Source organism: Theobroma cacao, chromosome 1 (genome assembly GCF_000208745.1).
Source record: "Theobroma cacao cultivar B97-61/B2 chromosome 1, Criollo_cocoa_genome_V2, whole genome shotgun sequence".
Taxonomy (NCBI): Eukaryota; Viridiplantae; Streptophyta; class Magnoliopsida; order Malvales; family Malvaceae; genus Theobroma; species Theobroma cacao.
The window spans coordinates 27,769,480-27,791,261 of record NC_030850.1 but is presented as its reverse complement, the minus strand read 5'-3'; the positions used below and the strand labels follow the sequence as shown (position 1 = coordinate 27,791,261).

At 36.8% G+C, this 21,782-nt stretch overlaps 4 protein-coding genes across 6 annotated transcripts; 1 reads left to right on the top strand and 3 right to left on the bottom strand.

The window, feature by feature from the left end:
* On the bottom strand, positions 1,054-2,122 carry LOC108661409 (uncharacterized mitochondrial protein AtMg00810-like). The gene is made up of 3 exons (XM_018118007.1): positions 2,059-2,122; positions 1,317-1,669; positions 1,054-1,224 (listed from the first exon to the last, which is right to left on the bottom strand). Exons 1-3 carry the CDS (start codon positions 2,120-2,122, stop codon positions 1,054-1,056), a joined length of 588 nt encoding a protein of 195 aa, XP_017973496.1.
* Positions 5,975-7,886, top strand: LOC18613175 (1-aminocyclopropane-1-carboxylate oxidase homolog 1). Its single transcript, XM_018128548.1, has 3 exons — positions 5,975-7,030; positions 7,110-7,431; positions 7,544-7,886. The coding sequence occupies exons 1-3, from the start codon at positions 6,504-6,506 to the stop codon at positions 7,793-7,795; spliced, it is 1,101 nt and encodes a 366-aa protein (XP_017984037.1). The 5' UTR covers positions 5,975-6,503; the 3' UTR covers positions 7,796-7,886.
* Positions 8,075-14,381, bottom strand: LOC18613174 (transcription factor bHLH155). Of its 3 annotated transcripts, XM_007050274.2 has the most exons (12): positions 14,245-14,381; positions 13,417-13,587; positions 13,034-13,118; positions 12,885-12,926; positions 12,321-12,380; positions 11,504-11,623; positions 10,458-11,340; positions 10,165-10,370; positions 9,977-10,078; positions 9,441-9,581; positions 8,989-9,114; positions 8,075-8,394 (listed from the first exon to the last, which is right to left on the bottom strand). In XM_007050274.2, exons 1-12 carry the CDS (start codon positions 14,352-14,354, stop codon positions 8,314-8,316), a joined length of 2,127 nt encoding a protein of 708 aa, XP_007050336.2. In that variant the 5' UTR covers positions 14,355-14,381; the 3' UTR covers positions 8,075-8,313. The 3 variants fall into 3 exon arrangements, with proteins under 3 accessions (XP_007050336.2, XP_007050338.2, XP_017984028.1); XM_007050276.2 differs by having other exon boundaries at positions 10,165-11,340; XM_018128539.1 differs by lacking the exons at positions 8,075-8,394; positions 8,989-9,114; positions 9,441-9,581 and having other exon boundaries at positions 9,986-10,073; positions 10,165-11,340.
* Positions 14,476-15,300, bottom strand: LOC108663555. The gene has a single exon (XM_018128558.1). The coding sequence runs from the start codon at positions 14,593-14,595 to the stop codon at positions 14,491-14,493; it is 105 nt and encodes a 34-aa protein (XP_017984047.1). The 5' UTR covers positions 14,596-15,300; the 3' UTR covers positions 14,476-14,490.

Sequence of the window (21,782 nt, the reverse complement as noted above, 5' to 3'; positions counted from 1 at the left end):
ACTCATAAAGTGATTCATTTTAAAGAGTTTGTAGAAATTGTAATTAATTAAATTGTTATTTATCTTCAAAATATTTTTGTCTTATTTTTGACACAAAATGTACATTTACATGGAAAGCTTACTGGGATCCATTTTTGGTAGATTTGACTCATTTCCAATATGTTACAGGGACCAGGCACATAGGATTCTGTTGATTGACTAAGAAATCTGGAAAAATGAAAAAGCTAAAAAACAGAGAAGCTTAGAAAATTCTTATCGAGGAACAAGAAAGAGAAAAATTCTTGATGAGCACAAAACAGTGTGCTGCACACACTCTCCACTTAACAAAGAGAAAGAATGGTATTTTTAGGTGGTTACATAAGAGACAAAATAGACAGCTAGCTAAGGGCACCTGGTTCCCTAGAAACATCTAAAAGAATAGTGCATAGAGAGACAACCGCACAAACCTAACATCTGCACAAGTAAAACGACACAGCATTTGAAAGAAAAAATATTGTTGATAAACAAAAAGGATAACACATAAAACTGATAAGGATCAACCGACATCAACCATTCTTTTTTTTGCAACTATGACTTTCCTATAACCTTCAGCCTTTGAATCAGCTTGGCAGCAAGATGAAGCCATTTTTCAACACACCTTTTTGGTTTTAATCTTGCTAACTCCCAATAGTTCTTTAAGATAAACAAATTTCTCCTTATTCAAGCACTTTGTAAATATATCAGCCACCTACTCAAAGGTACCACAGTGTAGAATAGCAATTTCCTCTTTTTTAACAGCATCCCGGATAAAGTGAAACTTCACTTTTATGTGCTTTGTCCTTCCATGATGTACTGGATTCTTAGTAATAGATATTGCTGATTGATTGTGTATCATCAATGGTGTTCCTAATTTCTACTTGAACCCCAAATCTTCTAACATTTTCCTGATCCAGATGCCTTGATTTGCAGTTGATGCAGTAGAGATATACTTTGCTTCAGCTGAGGATTTGCAACCACCTCCTGTTTCTTAGAGTTCCAAGAGAAAACAGCACTTCCAAATGAAAAACAATAGCCTCATGTGCTTTTAGAGTCGTCCAAACTCACTGCCCAATCATTGTCACAGAAACCAACCAATTCACTGCTCTTGTCCTTCTCAAATCTCAAACCATAATCTACTGTCCCTTTAATATACCGCAGGACTCTCTTTGCTGCCAAGTAGTGGTTATGAGAAGGTTTTGCATAAATCTAGACAACAAACTTGCAAGATAGATTAAGTTCAGTCTTGATGCAGTCAAGTACAGTAGACTCCCTATGATACTTCTGTAATTCGAGCTTACAGCCTTAGGAGTTCCATCATCTTTACTCAGCTTACTGTTGGAAGTGAGAGGAGTCTCAACAGACTTACAATTCTCCATGTGAAACCTCTTCAACAATTTAGTAGCATATTTCTTCTGATGAATACAAATTGAATCTGCACTTTGAATAAACTGCAGTCCCAAGAAATAATGCATCTCCCCCAAGTCAGACATTTCAAACTCCCTCATCAATTTTGTCTTGCAATCTGACAGAATATTGTCATCAACACTAGTAATCAAAAGGTCATCCACGTATAATGAGATTATCACTCTAACCAGTTCACTTGATTTGTAGACATACAACGTAGGTTCATTAGCACTCCTCAAAAACCTTTCTACAAGTAAGAAAGAATCAATTTGAGCATACTAGGCTCTAGGAGCCTACTTCAAACCATATAATGCTTTTACAAGCTTACAAACTTTCTCTTCATTTCCAGGTTTAATGAAACCCTCAGGTTGCTGAATGTAGATATCCTCAATAAGGTGACCATTCAAAAAAGCTGACTTCACATCAAGGTGGAATATTTTCCAACCCTCTCTAGCAACTAAGGCAGTGAGCATCCTGACAGTGTCCTATCTAGAAACTGGAGCAAAAGTCTCCTAATAGTCTATACCATAAATTTGAGAATAGCCTTTAGCCACCAGCCTTGCTTTAAGTTTGTAACTGATCCATCAACATTTAGTTTGGTCTTATATATCCACTTAACTCTAATAATGTGCTTACCTTCTGGTTTGTCAACCAGTATCCAAGTCCCATTTTTGTCAATCATTTGCATCTCTTGTTCCATTGCTTGCACCCATCTAACATCTTTAATAGCTTCATTATAGCATTTCGGTTTTGTGATAGCAACATTACACCTTGCATATATATCTTGCAAGGATCTAGTTCTTCTGATTGCAAGGCTCTCATCCTCAATATCTGTCTCATCCTACTCATCTTCATAAACTGATTTTAATCGATCAGCACTTTCAATCACTGATTTCTCCCAATTCCATTTTGAAAACTCATCAAACTTGGTGTCTCTATTGACCAATATCTTCTTAGTTTTCACATCATACAGCTTATATTCTTTTGTAACCTCACTAAATCCAATGAAGATTGTCACAGCACTCTTCTCATCAAGCTTTGACCTCTTCTTATCTGGAATCTTTACATAGCAAATGCTACCAAAGATATTCAAGTGTGTTACTGACGGTTTGTAACCAAACCAATACTCAAAAGGAGTTTTACTTGATACTGACCTGGTCTTGGTTCTGTTCAATAAATAATTTGCTGTATTAACAGCTTCTGCCCAAAATAGCTTGGGAATATCCTTTTGAAACAACCAGCACCTTGCCATCTCCAAGAGTGTCCTATTTTTCCTTTCAAAAACTCCATTTTGCTGAGGACTATAGGTTGCTGTAAGCTGATAAGTGATACCAAGATGAGTTAACAACTTCTCAAATTCAATAACTATGAATTCCTTCCCATTATCACTTCTAAGTGTTTTAATGGTAGTGTTAACCTGATTCTCAACCAAACTTCTGAACTTAATAAAATTCATTAATGCATCAAACTTAACTTTAAGAAAATATATCCAGCAGTATCTAGACATATCATCAATAAACACTAGGTAGTGCCTGCTGCCACCAAGGAAGACAATCTCCATAGGTCCTCTTAGGTTAGTGTGGACCAACTGTAACTTCTCAGTAACCTTCCACTTCCTGTTTTTTGGAAATGAAGTTCTGCTTTGTTTTCCAAACTAGCAAATGCTGCACACATACTCAGGCTTAATGATCTTAGGCAATCCTTCAACCATCTCTTGTGTAGCCATATCCTGCAAAGATTTGTAGTGCACATGCCCTAACCTCCTATGCCACAGTTCTGACTCATCAACAGTACTGATAGAGGCCTTCTGTTCTGTATGCTTCTAATCAATCGGATAGCATCTATTCTTCATCTCCACTGTGAACAGTTCATCACCTTTAGGATCAAACACTATGTAGCATTTATCTTTGAAAAAGAGAGCATAGTGACTCTCAGTAAGCTGTCAACACTAAGCAGATTTTGATTAGCTTCAGGAACAAAAAAGACATTTGAAATATACTTGATGTCAGACTGAGTTCTACGATAATAGTCCCTAATCCAAGTATCTTTAAGAAAGTTCCATTGCCAATTTCAACTCTGGACCTGTAGCTCCTATCCAAGACAGAAAATTGACTCTCATCCCTAGTTAAATGATTTGAACATGCATTATCTAACAGCCACAAGTTCTTTTTAAATGAACCTCCCACTTTTCTAGTCATGAATAACACCTCCTCAGGTTCTTCAACTTGCTCAGCCACTGCAACCTTCTCTTCGGACTTAACTCTTTTTATTTTTACAGACCTTTTCAACATGTCCAAATTGGTTACAAGACCTACATTTCACATTTGGTTTGTACCAACAAAATTTTACAGAGTGAGTGGTTTTCTTGCAATGTGGACAAGGTTGATACTTTTGCTTCTGTTTTCCAAGTTTACCATCAGCTTCTTTCTTATCCTTATCCTTCCTATTAACTTCACTCTTTTTTGTATTGCTACTGTTTACTTTGAGATTTTTAGTCTGAGCTACCAAGGCACTATCAACTATACCTCTTTGCCTAAATGCTCCTCTTTGCTCCAGACCCTCTAGAACATTTACCAGTTCTTTCATAGTCATCTGAGTAATATCCCTAGAATCTTCTAAGGAAGAAATTTTGGATTCATATTTTTCTAGGAGACTCACTAGTATCTTGTGCACCAACTTCTCCTTTGTAACAGCCTTTCCCAACAACTTCAACTAATTCACAATACTCATCATTCTTCTAGAGAACTCCCTAATATTCTCATCATCTTTCATCCTTAACATTTCAAACTGTCTAGACAAATTCAAAGACTGAATACACCTAGTCCTATCACTACCAAAAAACTCATCCTTCAAATGATACCATACCTCCTTAGGACTATCTAAATGCATAATCCTAGAGAAAATTTCATCAGAAACAGATGAATGCAAACTGGACAGAGCTTTGTAACTTTTAGCTTTGTCCTCTTTAAACTGTCGAATCTGAGCAAGAATAGGGTTAGCATGACATTGAATAGGCTCCTCACCAATCTCCACAACCTCTTAAAGACAATAAGCCTTCAGATACAACCTCATCTTCACTTACCAAATAACATAATTTTCACCAGCAAAGACTGGTGGAGCAAAGGTGCTGAAACTCGCAGCAGCCATGAACACTAAACCACTCAAAAAAAAGATGATCAAACTTGAAGGATGATGATGAGAAAAAGAAGTAAACAGCCCCTTAAGACCCGTTGCAGAGCTCTGATACCATGTTGATTGACTAAGAAATCTGAAAAAATGAATGAGCTAAAAAACAGAGAAGCTGAGAAAATTCTTATCGAGGAAGAAGAAAGAGAAAAATTCTTGATGAGCACAAAACAGTGTGCTGCACACACCCTCCATTTAACAAAGAGAAAAAAATGGTATTTATAGGTGGTTACATAAGAGACAAAATAGATAGCCAGCTAAGGACACTTGGTTCTCTAGAAACATCTAAAAGAATAGTGCATAGAGAGACAACCACACAAGGCTAACGTCTGTACAAGTAAAACGACACAGCATTTGAAAGAAAAACTATTGCTGATAAACAAAAAGGATAACACATAAAACTGATAAGGATCAACCGACATCAACCATTCTTTTTTCTACAACTATGACTTTCCTATAACCTTTAGCCTTTGAATCAGCTTGGAGCAAGATGAAGCCATCTTTCAACAGATTCACCATTACTCCTATGATGTAATGGAGAAGAGAGGGAGTTCATGTTGTTCTCTATGATTTAATAAACTACATAATAGCACAAAATTAAAGAACGCAAATTTGTTCGATTTTGAGCTAAAAGCAAAAGCAACTTATGATCTGATGTAATTGTTGACCCTTTTGTAGTCATATTGATGTGAAGAAGGTCTTTGTATTTTATTTTTATACACTACTCCACTTAACTTTGTTTTGTTGGCTTTGATTTATCCAGGTGGATGGTGCTATGTAGCCCTCAACTTGTCAAGCTTTTTATTGCTGCTTTAACATATATTTCTCCTAAGTAACTACCCATATATATATATGTTCCTATTTTCAATTTGTAAGCAAAAACTATGAACCTCTAAACAATTTATGGTCGGTGAAACAGACATGAACAATTAAGAAAGGAAAAGGGAATGGAATACTTTGTAAACTGAAATTAAACCAATAAAAACTTACAGCTGCTACTTAATTATTATTATTTTTTTTGAAAGAGCTACTTAATTATTATTTTGTGCTACTGATCTTCAGAACATTTATTCCCACTTCCAACCACAAAAGGCTAAATTCAACTCATTTAGGCTTTAGCCTATAATGTCGTTTGGCACTCAACTCATCCACCATAGTATCTTGAATGCCATCGATTTTATATGCCTGCCTTGAAACAAATTTTATATCAATTCCCAATAGTAAGTCAAGCTTGGACTATTCTCCCTCCTTATCTTTTTATTTATCTTATCTTTTCTGTAAGATGCTCACTTGCTGAGGCCTATGTCAATTTGTGTAAAAAAATTGTTTGCTTGTACAATCATGTTCGACTATACATTATGCCTGGCTGGATTTTGAAGAATATTTCCCCATCAAGATAAAAATGCCATTTTCTCCTTCATCTTCCCTGTTTCGTCTTTTCCCTGGCTAAGGAAAGTGTTTCTGCTTTGGGTATAGTCGTGATACATGAAAAGGCCATACAATCTGAGGAAAAGATATTTGTTTAATCTGTGCCTATGAAAGCTGTGTAGTAACGTATCAAGACGGTGATTTTCAAGGAGCCTTTTGGCATCGTGCTGAGTTTGGTCTTTTTCAACTACACATTTCCTTGCTACATTTTCTTTATATAATACTATATCAAAGCTCAAAGGAATTTGTTCTAACCATTTTCAGTTAGTCATTCATTCAACCAGGCATCTTTGTACCCTTTCCATGCATGAATGGTCACAAGTCACAACCAAGTACTCTTTTAAACGCCATTCAATTCATTCAAATAAGCATCTTTGCACTCTTTTTTCCTGCCTAAATGGTCACAACCAATAGCTAAAATTTGCGCTTTGGTTGCACTAAGTAATTTCCGGCTGACATTTGTTGACATGGAAGTGATTTCTGAAGAGGGTTCAAGTTATGACAGAGCAAAGGAAGTGCAAGACTTCGATGAAACTAAAGCCGGGGTTAAAGGACTTGTCGACTCTGGCGCTATCAAGATTCCCAAGTTCTTCATCCATCCCCTGGAAAACCTGCAAAAACCAAATGCTAGTGGTCCCAGTACAGTTTGTTTCCGAGTTCCAGTGATAGATATGGAAGGCTTTCAAGGTAGCCGACGGAAGGAGATATTGGATGGAATTGTGGCCGCATCAGAAACATGGGGTTTTTTTCAAGTGGTTAACCATGGAGTTCCTCTTTGCATTATGGATAACATGCTGGAAGGCGTACGCCAATTCCATGAGCAACCAAAGGAAGTGAAGATGGAATGGTACTCCCGGGATTATAAGCAACCTGTTAGGTATTTCTGCAATGGAAATCTCCTTGTAAACAAAGGAGCTGCAAGTTGGAGGGATTCAATAGCTTTTGATTTCCATGATGGCCAACTAGACCCCGAATTTTTTCCACCAGTGTGCAGGTATTATGAAAAATGCAATTTAAGAACCAAGAGTGTAAGTATAGATGCAAACTGAAAATTTTTGAATAAACTTTCGCAGGGAAGCTGTAAGTGAATACATAAAACACATGATGAAGCTTAGAAAGACACTATCCGAACTGCTATCAGAGGCTTTGGGGCTTCATAGTGACTACCTTGCCAGCACAGGATGCATGGAAACTGAGTCACTGGTGTGCCACTACTACCCAGCTTGCCCTGAGCCAGACTTAACGCTGGGTGCTACCAAGCATTCAGACCCATCTTTCCTGACCATTCTCCTTCAAGAAAATGTCAGAGGGCTCCAAGTTTTTCATCAAAATAACTGGGTTGATGTTCCTTCTCTACCAGGCGCTTTTGTAATAAACATTGGCGACTTCATTCAGGTATAGTCTTATTATCACGACATTTGATTTTTATACATGACAGAGATGCAAGCAAATTTTTTTCCCCTAGACTAGAATGACAATTTAGGGTTCTCTTTTCTCCTTTTACTAGCTCATCACAAATGGCAAATTCAGAAGTGTGGAGCACAGGGTGCTAGCAGGACAAGTACCGAGGGCATCAGTCGCGTGCTTTTTCTATCCAAGCACAGCAAATAAGTTTAAACCATATGCACCAATAAAAGAGCTTCTGACAGAAAATAATCCACCTATATACCGAGAAACTCATGTCACTGAATATATGGCCTATTTCAGGTCCAAAGGTCTGGATGGAAACTCAAGCCTTCCTCATTTTAAATTGCAATAACCTTATGATGCAATGATATTACAAGATCATTATTTTGAGAAGCATTAATATAAAAGTAGTCTGTAATTTAGCTAATAATGTTTTTTGATGTCCAATTTTTTCTTTCTCATGTGCAATGGCGCCTTTAATGGCAAATGTTAAACTATACATGTTAATAAGTAGAGAACCAAAGTTTGTAGCAGTTTCAGATGGAAAATATCCAACCAAGGCAACCCAGATTGGAATATTATCACCACTTACAAATAACTCATGATGTCTAATGTAAACTGGGAAAGGAGGGAAGAAAACAATAGATGGTATTTCCCACACACTATGAAGAACAGAAGCAACATACTCTTCACAAAATGTTTCTTAAGCAATGCTTTGTCTCCGTTTCCCCTACCTTAAATATTTTTTAGGGGACAGGGAGACAAAGACAAGAAGCGAAAACCATTCAGCCAATCAAAATCACAAACCACTCACAATATTTTACATAGGAGCCAAAATGACTGCTTGCAAGAGGTGACAAGCCATTGCTGCTAGTTTGTAGCCTGGGATTGCAAAATTTGGACAAGTGACCATAAGATATCCATTCTATGCATAACTCTATTGTTCTGTCCCTGCAATGGTTCAGAATGGGAAATTAGTATAGAAAAAAGAAACAACGTTCAAAGAGGATTAAAAAATTGAATTATTTGGCACTTAAAAATGGAATTCATACATGCATGGGGTTTAGGAGGTATGGCTTATAATCGACTCAATGTATAAATTTCATACATATCAAAAGAAAAACATTGGCATTTTCTATTGGCATCCTATGAGTATGTTTTGGGCAGGCACTTAACTGATGGTACACACGGATTACAGCCTCAAATGCAAAGACAATTGTTTTTTGCTCAAAATGCAAAGACAACAATGACACAACACTTCACAAGATGTTGAACATGTCCCCTTGTTATGTAGTTTTTTTGTTGACATAATTGCTTCCATCAGTGCATGCAATTTCGACATTAATCTTCAGCATCCAGCATGTGGGTAATGAAACTTTGAAAACTTACAAATTAGCAAGAAATGCTTTAATATTGTGGCTAGCCAATACTAACTATTAAAGATGAAAATTGAGATGTCAAAATGGTACTACAAAAGGGCAATAACTCATATGTGGATTTATTGCTTAATATGCCATATAATTCATCATGGAGAAGAAATACTACCTCAACCACAAAACATATCCAAGTCTTCTCACCATGTGCTTCTGTAACCCCTTTTAAGATTGTCAGGCCCAAGCTTCTGATCGCCTCTGCTATTTCAAGAAAATGACTACACTCCTCACACAACATCTGCACGGATCAACTAAAATACTTTTAACACCAAGAGGAAACCAAAATCAAAGAGTCAAATGTAAAGTCAAAACTTTGACTGTATTAAAGCTAACATGATCCTTGGTTGTCATATTTTCAGATTTTCCCATTTCTTATATGCTTAATTCTTTTTAATTTCTAACATATTTTATATTTTTGATAGCAGTGAAATAATGTAAAAAACTACCTAATCAGACCTACACTAAGGAGGCAACCTTCCAATGAAATCCTAAACTTAGCAAACAAAAACTATAATGATATCAACAGGAACAATTCTCATGAACCTACACAGAATCTGTACACACCTCTACAAGCATCTGCCCATTTTTGTTTGTATTCTCCACTACTATTGAGCAAACTTTTAGATGGCTTCCCACTTCCACTGCCCAGCTTGAACCTTGTTCATAATTGGATGATCCAAGCATGCCAGCTCCCTTGTGATGAATCTAAAAATTCAGCAATAAGACATAAACTGACAGAACAAAACGTGGTACGCTCTCACCATTGGTCAGTGTTTCCACTATGTCCACCTAATTCTACATCAACAGTAAATTCAAACATTTTTTGCAGTAATAGGGGCTTGAAAAATTGTGACCACTTGATATCAGCTACTGCTCAGTAATTATGTTGCCGTTTCATGACAAATGACAACAATCTATACAAATATGTCGACAAGCCTCACAAGTGCAACCCCAATAAAGAAAATTCCAATAAAACTTAAATGAGATCATTTAATTCATATGCCCCAACACTTGAACATATCATGGAGATCCTCTCAGTATCGAATTTACTGAGCCAAAAAAAGAAAGATTATTTACTAGAAAACTGCCTGGGCCTTTACCTTTGATTCAGCACATTTACTGAGCTTGTCCGCATGCTTAGTGATGCCTTGCAGAAAGACCATGTGCTTGATTGTGCGCTCCAGCAATGAATCAATACTGCACTGAAGATTTTTCTTCAAATTTTAGCAGATTGACATATATAAGGACAGAAACAGTAACCATCAGAATCCTACCGCAAGAAACTTACCTTTGCTCCGTTGGGCACAAGCTCCCTTAGCTCCTTAATACGATCTTGAATGAGTTGTCTGTCCCTTGGCCTAGGCCTGGGATTTTCACCAGGTCTAGCCCTCTTTTTGTTGTTCTTAGCAGGCTCTGAAGACCTCTCAAACTGCTCACTGCAATTGCTGGGGCAAGTTGAAGAAAATCCTTTGGAAGACATTGCACCACATAACTCTGATGAATTCAGGCAGTGCTGTGTGTTATCTTCCACAAGAGAGGACTGGTTAATTGAATAACCTGATGAATTAATAGTATGCTTACTTTGGCTTGAAGGCTCTGGTGTATTTCCAGTTGTCAACAATGATGGTGCTGATCTGCAAGATGATCTTTCAGCTTTGATATCACTCCCACTATGGCAAACATTTGCCACTACTGCTTCTAGGAGATTCTCTGAACCAGATTCAAAAGTCAACTGGCTGCTGCTCATTCCCTCTGGCATTTCGATATTACCTCCAGCCTCCATATTCTCTGCCTGCCAATCAGCATAGATACTCTTTCTGATAAAAGCTGGTCCCAGTGCTTCATAAAGCTCACAGCCAACAGAAAACTTTAAGGAAGTGTTCATCGGGTCCAAGTGACTTATCTCATTTTGCTTCCCCAACTTCTTTAAGTCTTTTTGAAATTTCATGTCTGAAGATTCAGGTATATCCAACACCTCATTTGGATAAGAACTCAAACTACTTGACTTAACCGTATCACTATGTGCAGAGTTAAGGAAGTTTGAGGAGAAGTATGCATGATCAACTCCATACCGTTCCCTGCCACCAACAGGATTGTTAGCATAAACATTTTCTGGTACCAAACTTGAATTTTTCCATCCACTATTCTCCCCTTTCCATACCCCATTGTTTATCAAAATCCTCCCTAACTGATTTTGATGCTCCAAATTGGAAACATTGGATCTTGGTGTCAGTAACTTAGCACTCTCATCATTTCTTGCTGAGGATAGTTCAAGTCCTTCATGCTTATTTTCCACTTCCACTGCCCCTTTGGGATGATTATTGGACAGTGGAAGAACAAACAATCTATCACTGTACTTCCTGGGATGTGAAAACTCAGGCAACAAAGCATCTGGCCCTTGCTCGTCTACAGTTTTATCTAAAGGAATACCATCTGAATCTAAAAGTTTTGTAGGTAAATCTAGCTGCAAAATGAAGATACAGAAACATGATTACCATAAAATATATTTTTGGGCCAAAGAGAGGAAAATTACAACAAGGCCTCATTAATACGTACACATGTAATTTTGTGTGAGGTGGATACACACATGCTGACATGCACACACAGAGAGAGAAAGAGAGTTATACCTGAAATAATGAACTCTTCATGCTACATTCTATTGGACTGGCAATATGCCCTACAGAAGAATCTTGAAGAGCAAAAAAAACATCTCTGATGTGACTTACTAGCTTCACATCCTCAAATACCTGCTCCATTCAAATAAATAAAACTAGACATAAATGCAGTATAGACAATGAGCTTTAAAAACTACAGCAAGTAACAACACACTATTACCAATGATAATAAATGTCAAATCTGGAGAAGGCTTCATAATTGGGAGTATTACATATAATCAAGTGGAAAATCTACTAGAGCCTAATTAAATACCTGAAGCATATGAAATGTCTCAAACCAAATAATTGAAATTAAATTATAAAAATGCTGCCTTATTAAGACATGACTTAATAACTCTTTACCATGTTAAAAATGCCTTTAACAAATTAAATCATGAATATTTCTAATCCATAATTTTCAGTGTATTCCATCCAAAATAAACGTCTAGAGTTGAGAATTCAGAGAAATAAAAGAATTCAACCGGTAACAGAAATACTGCAGAAAATGTATCAAAATTACAAGGACAAAGCCACACAAGAATTAATATTTTCAAAAACCAACTACTTACTTTAAAAAAAAAAAATCCAACTACTTTATTGATGCTGCTTCAAAAGTAGATAACATCTTTCAAACAAGCCCAATACATTCACATAAAACAAGAACCTTAGAAGGTTAAATATATCCATTCCAGAACCCCAAATAAAGTTGCACAAACATCAACTCAAAGTAAATACATTGACAAGCATCCATAAAGTAGAAATGCACCAAAACAATTGGAACTCATCTTACTTTATTTAAGGAGCCAAGCTGCACAACTCCATGTTGAACAACAGCAACAACAACAATGGTCTACAAGGAGATATGAAAAGTACTTCTATTAACAGAATAACCATATATATAATAAAGGAAAAGAAACTCTAGGTAAAAAATAGGTTTAGACAACATTATGAAGTGCATCTACTTCCAAACTGTCCAGGAGACAAATAAAGAAAAGTAAAACTTATATTCACTTTATGCTGACGTCAAATAAACTAGCCCTGTGTAAGTGAAGGACAACAAAATGCCTTCATTCAAAGTACAAGCTCGACCAACACCCGATCATTTGACTCATTTGTTAGTACATGATCCCCCTACCTGAAAGCGGGGTTTGAATCCCCCTACCTAAAGAGTAGGGATCGAATTCCCCCATCCCCTAATTTTATAAAAAAAAAAGTACAAGCTCTACCAAAAAGGTTTGACCTTTGACCAAGAAACATAATCAATTTTTGACTTCCGTGCGTTGAACCATGGTTATCATCACAACTAAAATACGTTGCACTAGAGATATTTAGAGGTGGAAAAATGCATGCATACCCTGATCCCTGCTGCAAATTGACTTTGCCAACCATCACAGAACTGAAATTCAACCCAATTAAGACAGAAAAATTAGTATGAGAATAATGGAAACAAAAATCAACTGTGAAACAGTATGTTTGCTATCATTGCTTGGTAAAGTTCCTCACCTCAAACAATGAGCAGGAGCTGTTCACATGCTTATCGGCAAATATCCACTGATGCTTTCCAGAAACTGCCACCTGTCCAACAATCCTGTAAAACAAGGGATAAATACTCATAGGAATTGTTGGATAAGCTACATGCTTGATTAACCACTTCTTTTCCAATTCAGAAATTTGATTATTCATAACCAGAATCATAATTAGAATTAAACAGAGTTTTGGAACTTGAAATTATTTGATGAGTGCAGACTTAAGCAGAAGAAAATGCAAAAAGACTGAAGGGGGTAACATGACCCCAACTTCAAACCCTTCCATCCTGGATCATAATTTTTTAACTACTGCAGTAAAAATGCAAAAACATACAAAAACTGAAGAATATTGAGCCATACCCTTCCCCTAGAGAATATACATGATAAGACATCTTTGCCACAGCTAAACCAAGGGGATCATGTGAACAATATCCACTCTGCAAGTTGTCTAGTGTATGATGGAAACAATTATTCTCCGAAGGATCATGTTGGTCATGATTGTCATAGTACGCATCCTCCCAAGTCAGCACCCTGCAGTAAGTTCAACAACCAGAATGACAATCAAGCAAACGCAGCAAGTTATTTTCACCAAAGGCCAGCATACTATCCCACACAATTAAAGGTAGTACAGAGTCACTATTACTTATACTCTCTTCTGATAATCTCAGTATCAATATTTCCAAAAAAATTTAACATCATTGACAAAAAAAGGATCCTTGAACTAATCAAGTAGTATTGGCCCATTTTTGGTCTTTTTCATTTATAAAGAAAAAGTATTTAAAAAAACTAAAAAAAAAGTATGCTAATTTCAGGAACTCAAAGCGGCAGCCTGCGAATAAATACTAAAAAGGGTAGATGGGAAGAAAATAAAGGGTGTGAATTATATCCTATGCCAATTCCAGGGGTCGAAGCCATTCCAACCTATTTCAGAACATGACAACTATACCTGGAATACTAAAATTAACCAAAACCTTATTCACTTTAGATCATAAAGTCCAAATAATTAGATGCTGATGCACCCAAACTCCGAACTAGGTGACCTCAAGCAACGCGATGATATGTTCACAAGCTTTTTCGTAATCTATACTAAAAACAAGCACACTGCAAATTAAAAAATTAAACAAATACAATGATCAACTTAAAAAAAAAAAAAAACCAGAAAAGATGGAAAGACGGAAGTTTACTTACATTCGAGCTCGATGCTTAAGCTTCCAGAAAACGGCGTACTTCCACTCCGTATTGAGACAGAGACTTCTCAGTATCTGGTGCAAACCACTGCTACTTGTACTGCTAGCCATCTCTATCTCTCGTCAAAAAAACCCAACTTTTTATTTTGTTCAAAAATGCCCCCCCACGCCACTCCACCCAAAAACAGCAAAATTTCAATCAAAATCACCCCCCAAACTAAGTCTTTATTTGTTTGCAATAAGGCCCCTAGCTTCCTCTGTAAGAGCCTCTTCCAGCCTGTTTTCTCCTCAACCCCGCTCGTGGTTTTATCGGCGGTCCCACCGTTGCCAGTAACAGACTATCCGTTCCCATTCCCTCTTCGGCAAACAAGAAAAGGAAGCCAAAAAGAAGGAACGATCTTTTAAAAGATTCGCCGCAGATGCCGATTACAAGATCGAACTGGCGAGATCAGTCACGAAACTCTCGTCGCAGTACACTCCGTTAAAGTTGCTGCATTTAGCCACCATATTTTTTGTTCTCGCAACAAAGAATGAAAACAACTTAGTTTTGAGTCGTTGAAGAGAAAGGAAGATTGTGCAGAAAGGTTTAGCTTATATCCGACGACATGGATCGTTGAACTCGTTGGAGATCAATTTTGCCTTTTCTTTTTCCAAAAGAAAAATAGCGAGGATCAACAAATGATAATTGTAGTAGAAAGGAGGAAGAAGAAGAGGATCAAGGCTGAAAAGAGCAGCTTTCAAGGAAGTCGAATTCCAAGGCGTGTGCTACATTTGTGGACATGTTTATTTGGCTTTCTACCGCCTTTACTTGTTAATAGATCAGCAGCTTCCTCGACGAAACCGGGCGCGGCGTAACTTTATAAGCTGCACCTGACCTGCACGCACCAGGCGCATTTTAGGGCCCTCCACTGGGTTAAAACAGTTAATGCTTTTGTTTTGGTGTGAAAGAAGAAATTGGTATTGGTACGGGGGAGGGGAGGAGGGACTATGTATGCATGTAGTGTAGATGTAGAGATGTGAAATGGGGAAAACCAAACCAAATGGGGTAATTGAGTACACTTTCTAACTAGTGTCATTTTATGGCCAACAAAATGATGTCCCCTTAGAGGATTTTGCATCTTATCTTTTCATTCCATTCTTTTCTTTTCTTTTCTCAACTATCATTCTATTGCCCAAAACCTGTGACACCTTTGCTTTCATCTGTTTCTCACTATTCATGCTATATCCTTCTCTATCTATCTATCTTGTATTTTTCGAGTTTTGATTCAAAATAAAAATATATAAATTTAATAAACTACAACAAAAGAATAACAATTTATTTAAATTTTTTGATCTTTTCAAGTATTATGACTTTAATGTAGTGTAGTTGGTTAGTCTGGGTTGTGATACTGTGTTCACATCTGGAGATGTGGAACAACTCAATCGTGATAGTATGCTTGAAAGAGTTTTTTCTTGGGTTCAAACGTTGTTCTCATGACATGTTCATTAGTTTTTGAGCCCCTTGCACCACACCAACTCAACATCATTCTCCGGATCCCATGATATGGTTTTGCAGTGGCCATCTTTAGTGATTATTGCCATTGATTTCTAATCATTTTCTTCCTATTTTTAAGCTCATTATTTCCCGTTTCGTGACATTAAATAAGAGAGTCAGGCCAAAACTTACTCACCATGAAGAACAAAAATACAAATGAAGGTTAAAAGGAGAATGATTATGTGATCAATATCATCGAAAATAATCACCAAGCATTGTTGCTTTAGGCTAAAAGATGCAATTTGTCGGAAGTAATTCAAGAGATTTCACCTAGTTTACCGGCTGTATTAACAGGCGTAATCATGATTTTGTTCATTTCTATATATTTTTTTTATGCATGGCATTATTACAAACTTATAATAATAATAGAAAGAATTCCCTTTTGTCAATAATAAACTAGCATTCTAATGGTGTTTTCTTTTGGTTTTAATTAAATATATAATATTCATTTTCATTTCTATGTGCACTAAAATTAAATATGATCAACATAACATAAGGTAGACAGACTAAATTAGCACGTGAAGCCAGGGAGGAGATTATTTCAGTTTCTATAACTTAGATGATATATAGGTAATTAAAAAAAATGCTAAGTAAGAGATTTCCTCAATTATTGATCATTTATAATTATTGGCCATGGCTATGAATAACTTGATTTACAATTGACAGAAAGAGAGAGAAATTGCTGACCATTAGGTATTGTTGCTATCATCCAAAAGTTTTTGGTCAAAACATTAAGTTATCGAGAACATGATGCAAAAATTTGACCCTGATTTATCGTTGCTTATTCTACTTAAATGCCAATTAAAATATTGAAAAATGCTTTTGGACGGTGTTGATTTTTGGTGCATGATGAATTAATGTCTGCCAGGCTTTTTGATGTTAATCTATAGAAAATGGAGTCAACTGGGCTTATGCATGAATAGTGATATAGGAATGATGGGTCATTTTCTCATGTAGGAAAGAATAGTGAAAGAAAATGAGTAAGATCATGAATGCAAAGAGACAAAGGAGAATGATGGCCTTCTCCATCTTTATTCCCCCAGTCTCTGAAAAACTTGATTACTTCTAATCTCCTAATTGAATAAACCCATTACACCTCTCTCTCTCATTCCTTCCCGTATGAGGTAAGTGCTATGTAATGGTGCAAATTAAAACGTAAAGAGGAAAAAGATTGGTGTGACAATTATTTAATTTCCTTTAAAATGAATTTTCCAATTTGGATAGCTATGGATTCCAGGGCTGCCTTTTATCATTTCTATCATCTATAGTTATTCTCGCTCTTTTCTTTCTTGGAAGAGGGTTGGGAAACCATAATCATCCAACTAGATTTTGTAGCTTAGCTTTTTACTAACATGTAATCTAGGAGGCTGACTCATTAGTCTCTAGGGTCATGAGTGGCGGTTTGATCCCCTCTCTCAGGTCAATATAGATGGGCGTGAAAATGGAAGACCATTCGAAACCCAATGTTTACAGATGATTTCTGGGTGACCCTAGTTGCCATTACCTGAACAGATAGTATCCTTGTTAGGATTCAGAGCATGCAACAAACACACAAAAGCTTTACCTAAAAAGTTTGCTTTAGCATGCACAAGAGATAACTCGGTTTAGGACTTGAGTTTTTACCTACTTTCTCAAGTATCATCACCTTTCTTTCAAACTCAGTGTTACTTAAGTTTTGGATGTGGGGTTCAAGTAACCTATTGGTTCCCACAAATTTTTTATGATAAAACCAAAAGATAAGTAAATATATATATATATATATATCTACATTCTAAATTCAAATATATATTCAAGAGATATATAGTTGGTGCCAAAAAGGCTGCAATTTTTCTCTAGCTTTTCAACTCACTCTCAAATGAACTCGGTTTATGACTCGTGGTGGCCCAATAAATCTATGAATGGGGAATCTAATGATGATTAGCATTTGTGATTAAGATCTCTTTTGGTATTAGTATAATATGTATATATATATAGTTTATGCAGGATAATGATTGGTGTGATTGAACTGAATTTTACAAGCAAAGTCACGTAGTGATAAACGGATCAACTAATAGCTCATCTTTCGATTAAAATGCATTACTTAACGTAAGAGGAAGTGTAATCAAAGTTAAGACTAGCAGTAAACTAACTTCCTTTTATGTTATTTTGGAATGCAGTTCATCTTTAAGCCACAAGGTTTTTACTACACTACAATGATTGAAAGATAAAAAGTAGTATAGGGAAGGTAAAAAAGTCAGGCAAAGGAAAGGGAACCCTTTCGTTCACATATCAGTATAGTCGTCTATCATGTGATACAGAATGGTAGGATTGGGTAGAAAAAGTCAAAGATGATTATATTTACAGAATAAAACTAACTTTGTTTTTCTGAAAAGTTGATTTCCTACCCACCATGGAAGGTACAAGATGCTTGGAAACCACTTGTAATATATATTTTTGGTAAGATTAGGTGCTTAATCCCATGTGAAAGTACACTTGGAAGATAAGGTGGTCTTAGTGGCATTTGTCATTCTACATACATATCCCTTGACACTTTAAAAGATGAATAACCTGAATAAAATCGGGTTATTTGTCTCATATATAGGTTTGGTTCTTTTGTTTTTTTTTTTCTTCATTTCTCTTAACTGAGACTGTTGTATGCTTTTCTTTATCAGAATGAATCATGTTCACCCTTTGGTAGGAAACTTTCCACATCAAACCAAACTGCAAGTTGTTGGGGTACCTCAGGTATTCTACGCTTGCAGAATAATCAACTGCCATTTCAGAAGAGCCAGCAACACTCATCTGATAATAGTAACATTTTTCTTGCACTTGTACAATGTCTTTTCATTTACTAGTACTATATTATCATATTTAACCATCCCTGTCCCTCCAAATGATAAGACGAGTCAGTTGTGCAGACAGGAAATGGGCATAAAATACAAGGGAATAATGAAGAGAAAAGAAGTCCTAATGGGATCAGTTTATTCCTTCGCAACAACAAAAACAGAATGAATAATTTTGTTCCCTCTTGGAGACAAGGCCGCTAGTAAAGGTTTCTGCCCAAACCACTTCCACTCAAACTGATTCATCAGTAGGCCTAGCAACAATAGATAGGACCAATTGCACTGGCATGAACCACGGCCTGCTGCTGCACCTCCTACCAAAACAAAGCTTGGACTTGGTCAAATTATAAACTTATTATTAAAATAACGCAAAGCTAAAGAGTTTAATAGTACACTCCAGTGTTTTTTCCGTTGTCTCAAGTATGAACTGACATCTCAAGAAAAAAAAATCCTATAAACGAGCAATTGGTGGTTTACCATGCTAAGCATTGGTTCATATAGACGCTAAGAAATTCTTTGGATTGCAAAAGCACTATGCAGGCTGAAATTGCTATAGTTAACTAATGCTTTTATGTGTCCAATAGTAAGTGAAGGATGAATGAAGCTAGCAGCTGTTGTCCTTGTCAAAACCTGTGGTTGGCACTCTTAGCTTTGCCATAGCTGATGATAATCTGCAAGCAAAGTGACAATGGATGCTTTGAAATTGCAGCAGTGACATTAGGAACTTGCTTTGGAAATCGAGGCTGCTTTGGCAGGAAAGTCTTACATAAGCAATGACCTAATAATCTAGTGGGGGAAAAGTGAGCGGACCTTTTTAAAGGGTTACATAGGCGAATCAAATGCACTTTGTACACTCCGTTGTCAGTTCACATTTGCATCTCGAGCAAACCAGACATCTTGACTACAAAAGTCCACCATTTTATTCCCTTTAGATCATCTTTGAGTTCAAATCATTTCCTTCTTTGACTTCGTTCTAAGGGAAAGTTGAAGGGTTGGGCTTTCATATGTAGGTAAGGCCCTTGTGAAATTAGGATTCGATCTCTAAGTTGTTGAATAACCGGGACATTTCAATTTTTCAAATAGTGTACAAACAATGAATACACTTGTAGATTCTTGTTTAGCATGGAAAAAGTGGAGACAAGGAAAGCGGAGAGTAGAAGGAAATAGTGCACCAAAGTTGAGGGTTCCTTGTCAGCCATAGCCCATCCCCCCATAAACTTGAAAGCCCATAACGAAGGAGGCTAATGAGGTTAACTTCATCGTTTTTAGGGCCTTAGGGTTACCTAAGGGGCCCGCGCACCGCAAGAAAAGATTTTTGTTCAGGAATTGAACTGGGCTTGGTTCATCATCAATTTATAACAATGTATTGGTTCAAGTCTGAATCCAGAATTCAATAATCTCGTCAGTTGTTAAAAATAATTTTCAGTACTTTGTAGGTAAATGGAAAATAATATTTCAGACTCATACTTAGGAGAAAGAAGATGATTTATTTAGTTAGGGATAGTCAAAACAATTTGATTTCTTCTAGGGGATATGGATTTTAGGCCCCAACATTCATTTGGGTACTCCGAAAGGAGACCAAAGGCAGGAGGATCATATCAATAGGAATATTCACCATCAGAAATTATTAGTTTATGATCTGGACTGTATCTATTTGTGGGATTTGCTTTAAGTCGAACATTTTTGTAGCTAAAGCAGATAAGTATTGCCAGCAAGAATGTGCAGTTTAGTTTCAAAGAAAAGAAAATAGTTTCAGTGGTTGTGAATTTGAGCTGATTGCATGGAGGTTTATGCAGTGCAAGAGCAGCAAGATGCTATAGTTGATACATTAGCAGAGCCTTCAGCTCCGATAAGCAGATTGTATGATCGAATTCTAGTGTTTTAGGGACTCATTCATTGCCTTTGGAATTAACATAACCTCCTCAACACGATTATATGTATGCACCAGCTTACACCGACAGCATTTCAGGCTGTCAAATTGCATGACATCCTATATGTAAATAGCAAACTGCTTCTTGATTCAATCATCAGTTGTAGTACTTCCACATGGGGGAAAAGAAAATGTAAAAACAATCAGACATACGTATTCCAGTACTTCAACAGAACAGAGCTTAACATGTAGTCCAATGCATATAGATTTAAGGCCACGGATGATCTTATGCCATGGCCATTTAAGACTACCCTCCACACCTGCCATAGCTTAAACATATCAAGGCTCACTTGGATAGAATTTATCATGGTAAGTGGCCTGTTGCCTACGTCAAACTGAATTATTAGCCCCAACCTTGTGGCCATCTATTTCTAGGATCCCATCTCGGGAGCCATCTCTTTCTCCTTGAATTTGTACCCAAGGTAACCGTCTCTTTCCGCAGCAAAATTAGCTTTGATAGGAATCCTCTGCTTCTGCGGCTTGGTTTAGGGGCTTCTTCGTGTTTGGGTGCATGATTATGATGAGAAATGTGGTTGAAATCACCATCGGTTGGAAAGATCTCATCTCGAGTGCGAATAGAATTTAGCCTTGTGTACCTTTGCTCAAGTGACTCCTTTGGTATATCCCTTGCTAACAAAGGAGAAGCACCACCCCAGTTGTTGGTTCCCAAAGAAGGGTGTTGCGGAGTTCTAAATTCCAAAAGTTCCCTTCGCCTCATTTCCTCCTTTTGGCTCTTAAAGTCCTTCGCCCACCCTTTTTGTACCAGTATCCTTGGTATCTTCTATGCATGGGAGACAATTTCAAGACCACATCGGGCTGCTCTCCAATATTTAGCAATAAATAATTTGTCGTCTCACAGAGATTAGTGCAAAAAATCACTATCATACCCTTTTAAACACATGTTAGCCAACTTTTGATTCTCTTCAACATTTTGGAATAATAAGTTTCAAAGCAGTCAAGTTCCGTGTAGAATCATGGACTATAAGAATCTTCATCATTGGTTGGAAAGAGCTGCTTAACCTAGTTCAGGAAACAGCAGTAGCAGCATTAGCACCAAAGTTTTATTTTTAAGCCAACAGAATGCACATTCACCATTTTACTTAAACTAACCATGACAATAATTATTGTTTTAATCTTGAGTAAAGCATTAAGAGATTTCGTTTTTTGGTAGAAATGGAGAGGTATACACGAAATACCAATGCACCATATGTTTAGAGTCGCTGGAGACAGAGGAAGGCGATTCTTTCAACAAC

Coding starts and splice junctions, on each gene's coding strand:
- LOC108663555 (XM_018128558.1), bottom strand. CDS start 14,595: ATGGGAACGGATAGTCTGTTACTGGCAACGGTGGGACCGCCGATAAAA.
- LOC18613174 (XM_007050276.2), bottom strand. CDS start 14,354: ATGGCTAGCAGTACAAGTAGCAGTGGTTTGCACCAGATACTGAGAAGT. Junction 13,119..13,416: donor GTATATTCTCTAGGGGAAGG/GTATGGCTCAAT, acceptor CTTGTTTTACAG/GATTGTTGGACAGGTGGCAG. Junction 11,341..11,503: donor TGAAGAGTTCATTATTTCAG/GTATAACTCTCT, acceptor TTCATTTTGCAG/CTAGATTTACCTACAAAACT.
- LOC18613175 (XM_018128548.1), top strand. CDS start 6,504: ATGGAAGTGATTTCTGAAGAGGGTTCAAGTTATGACAGAGCAAAGGAA. Junction 7,031..7,109: donor TTTTTTCCACCAGTGTGCAG/GTATTATGAAAA, acceptor AAACTTTCGCAG/GGAAGCTGTAAGTGAATACA. Junction 7,432..7,543: donor ACATTGGCGACTTCATTCAG/GTATAGTCTTAT, acceptor TCCTTTTACTAG/CTCATCACAAATGGCAAATT.
- LOC108661409 (XM_018118007.1), bottom strand. CDS start 2,122: ATGGAACAAGAGATGCAAATGATTGACAAAAATGGGACTTGGATACTG. Junction 1,670..2,058: donor ACTGGTTGACAAACCAGAAG/GTAAGCACATTA, acceptor TCTTACTTGTAG/AAAGGTTTTTGAGGAGTGCT. Junction 1,225..1,316: donor ATGATGGAACTCCTAAGGCT/GTAAGCTCGAAT, acceptor TTTGTTGTCTAG/ATTTATGCAAAACCTTCTCA.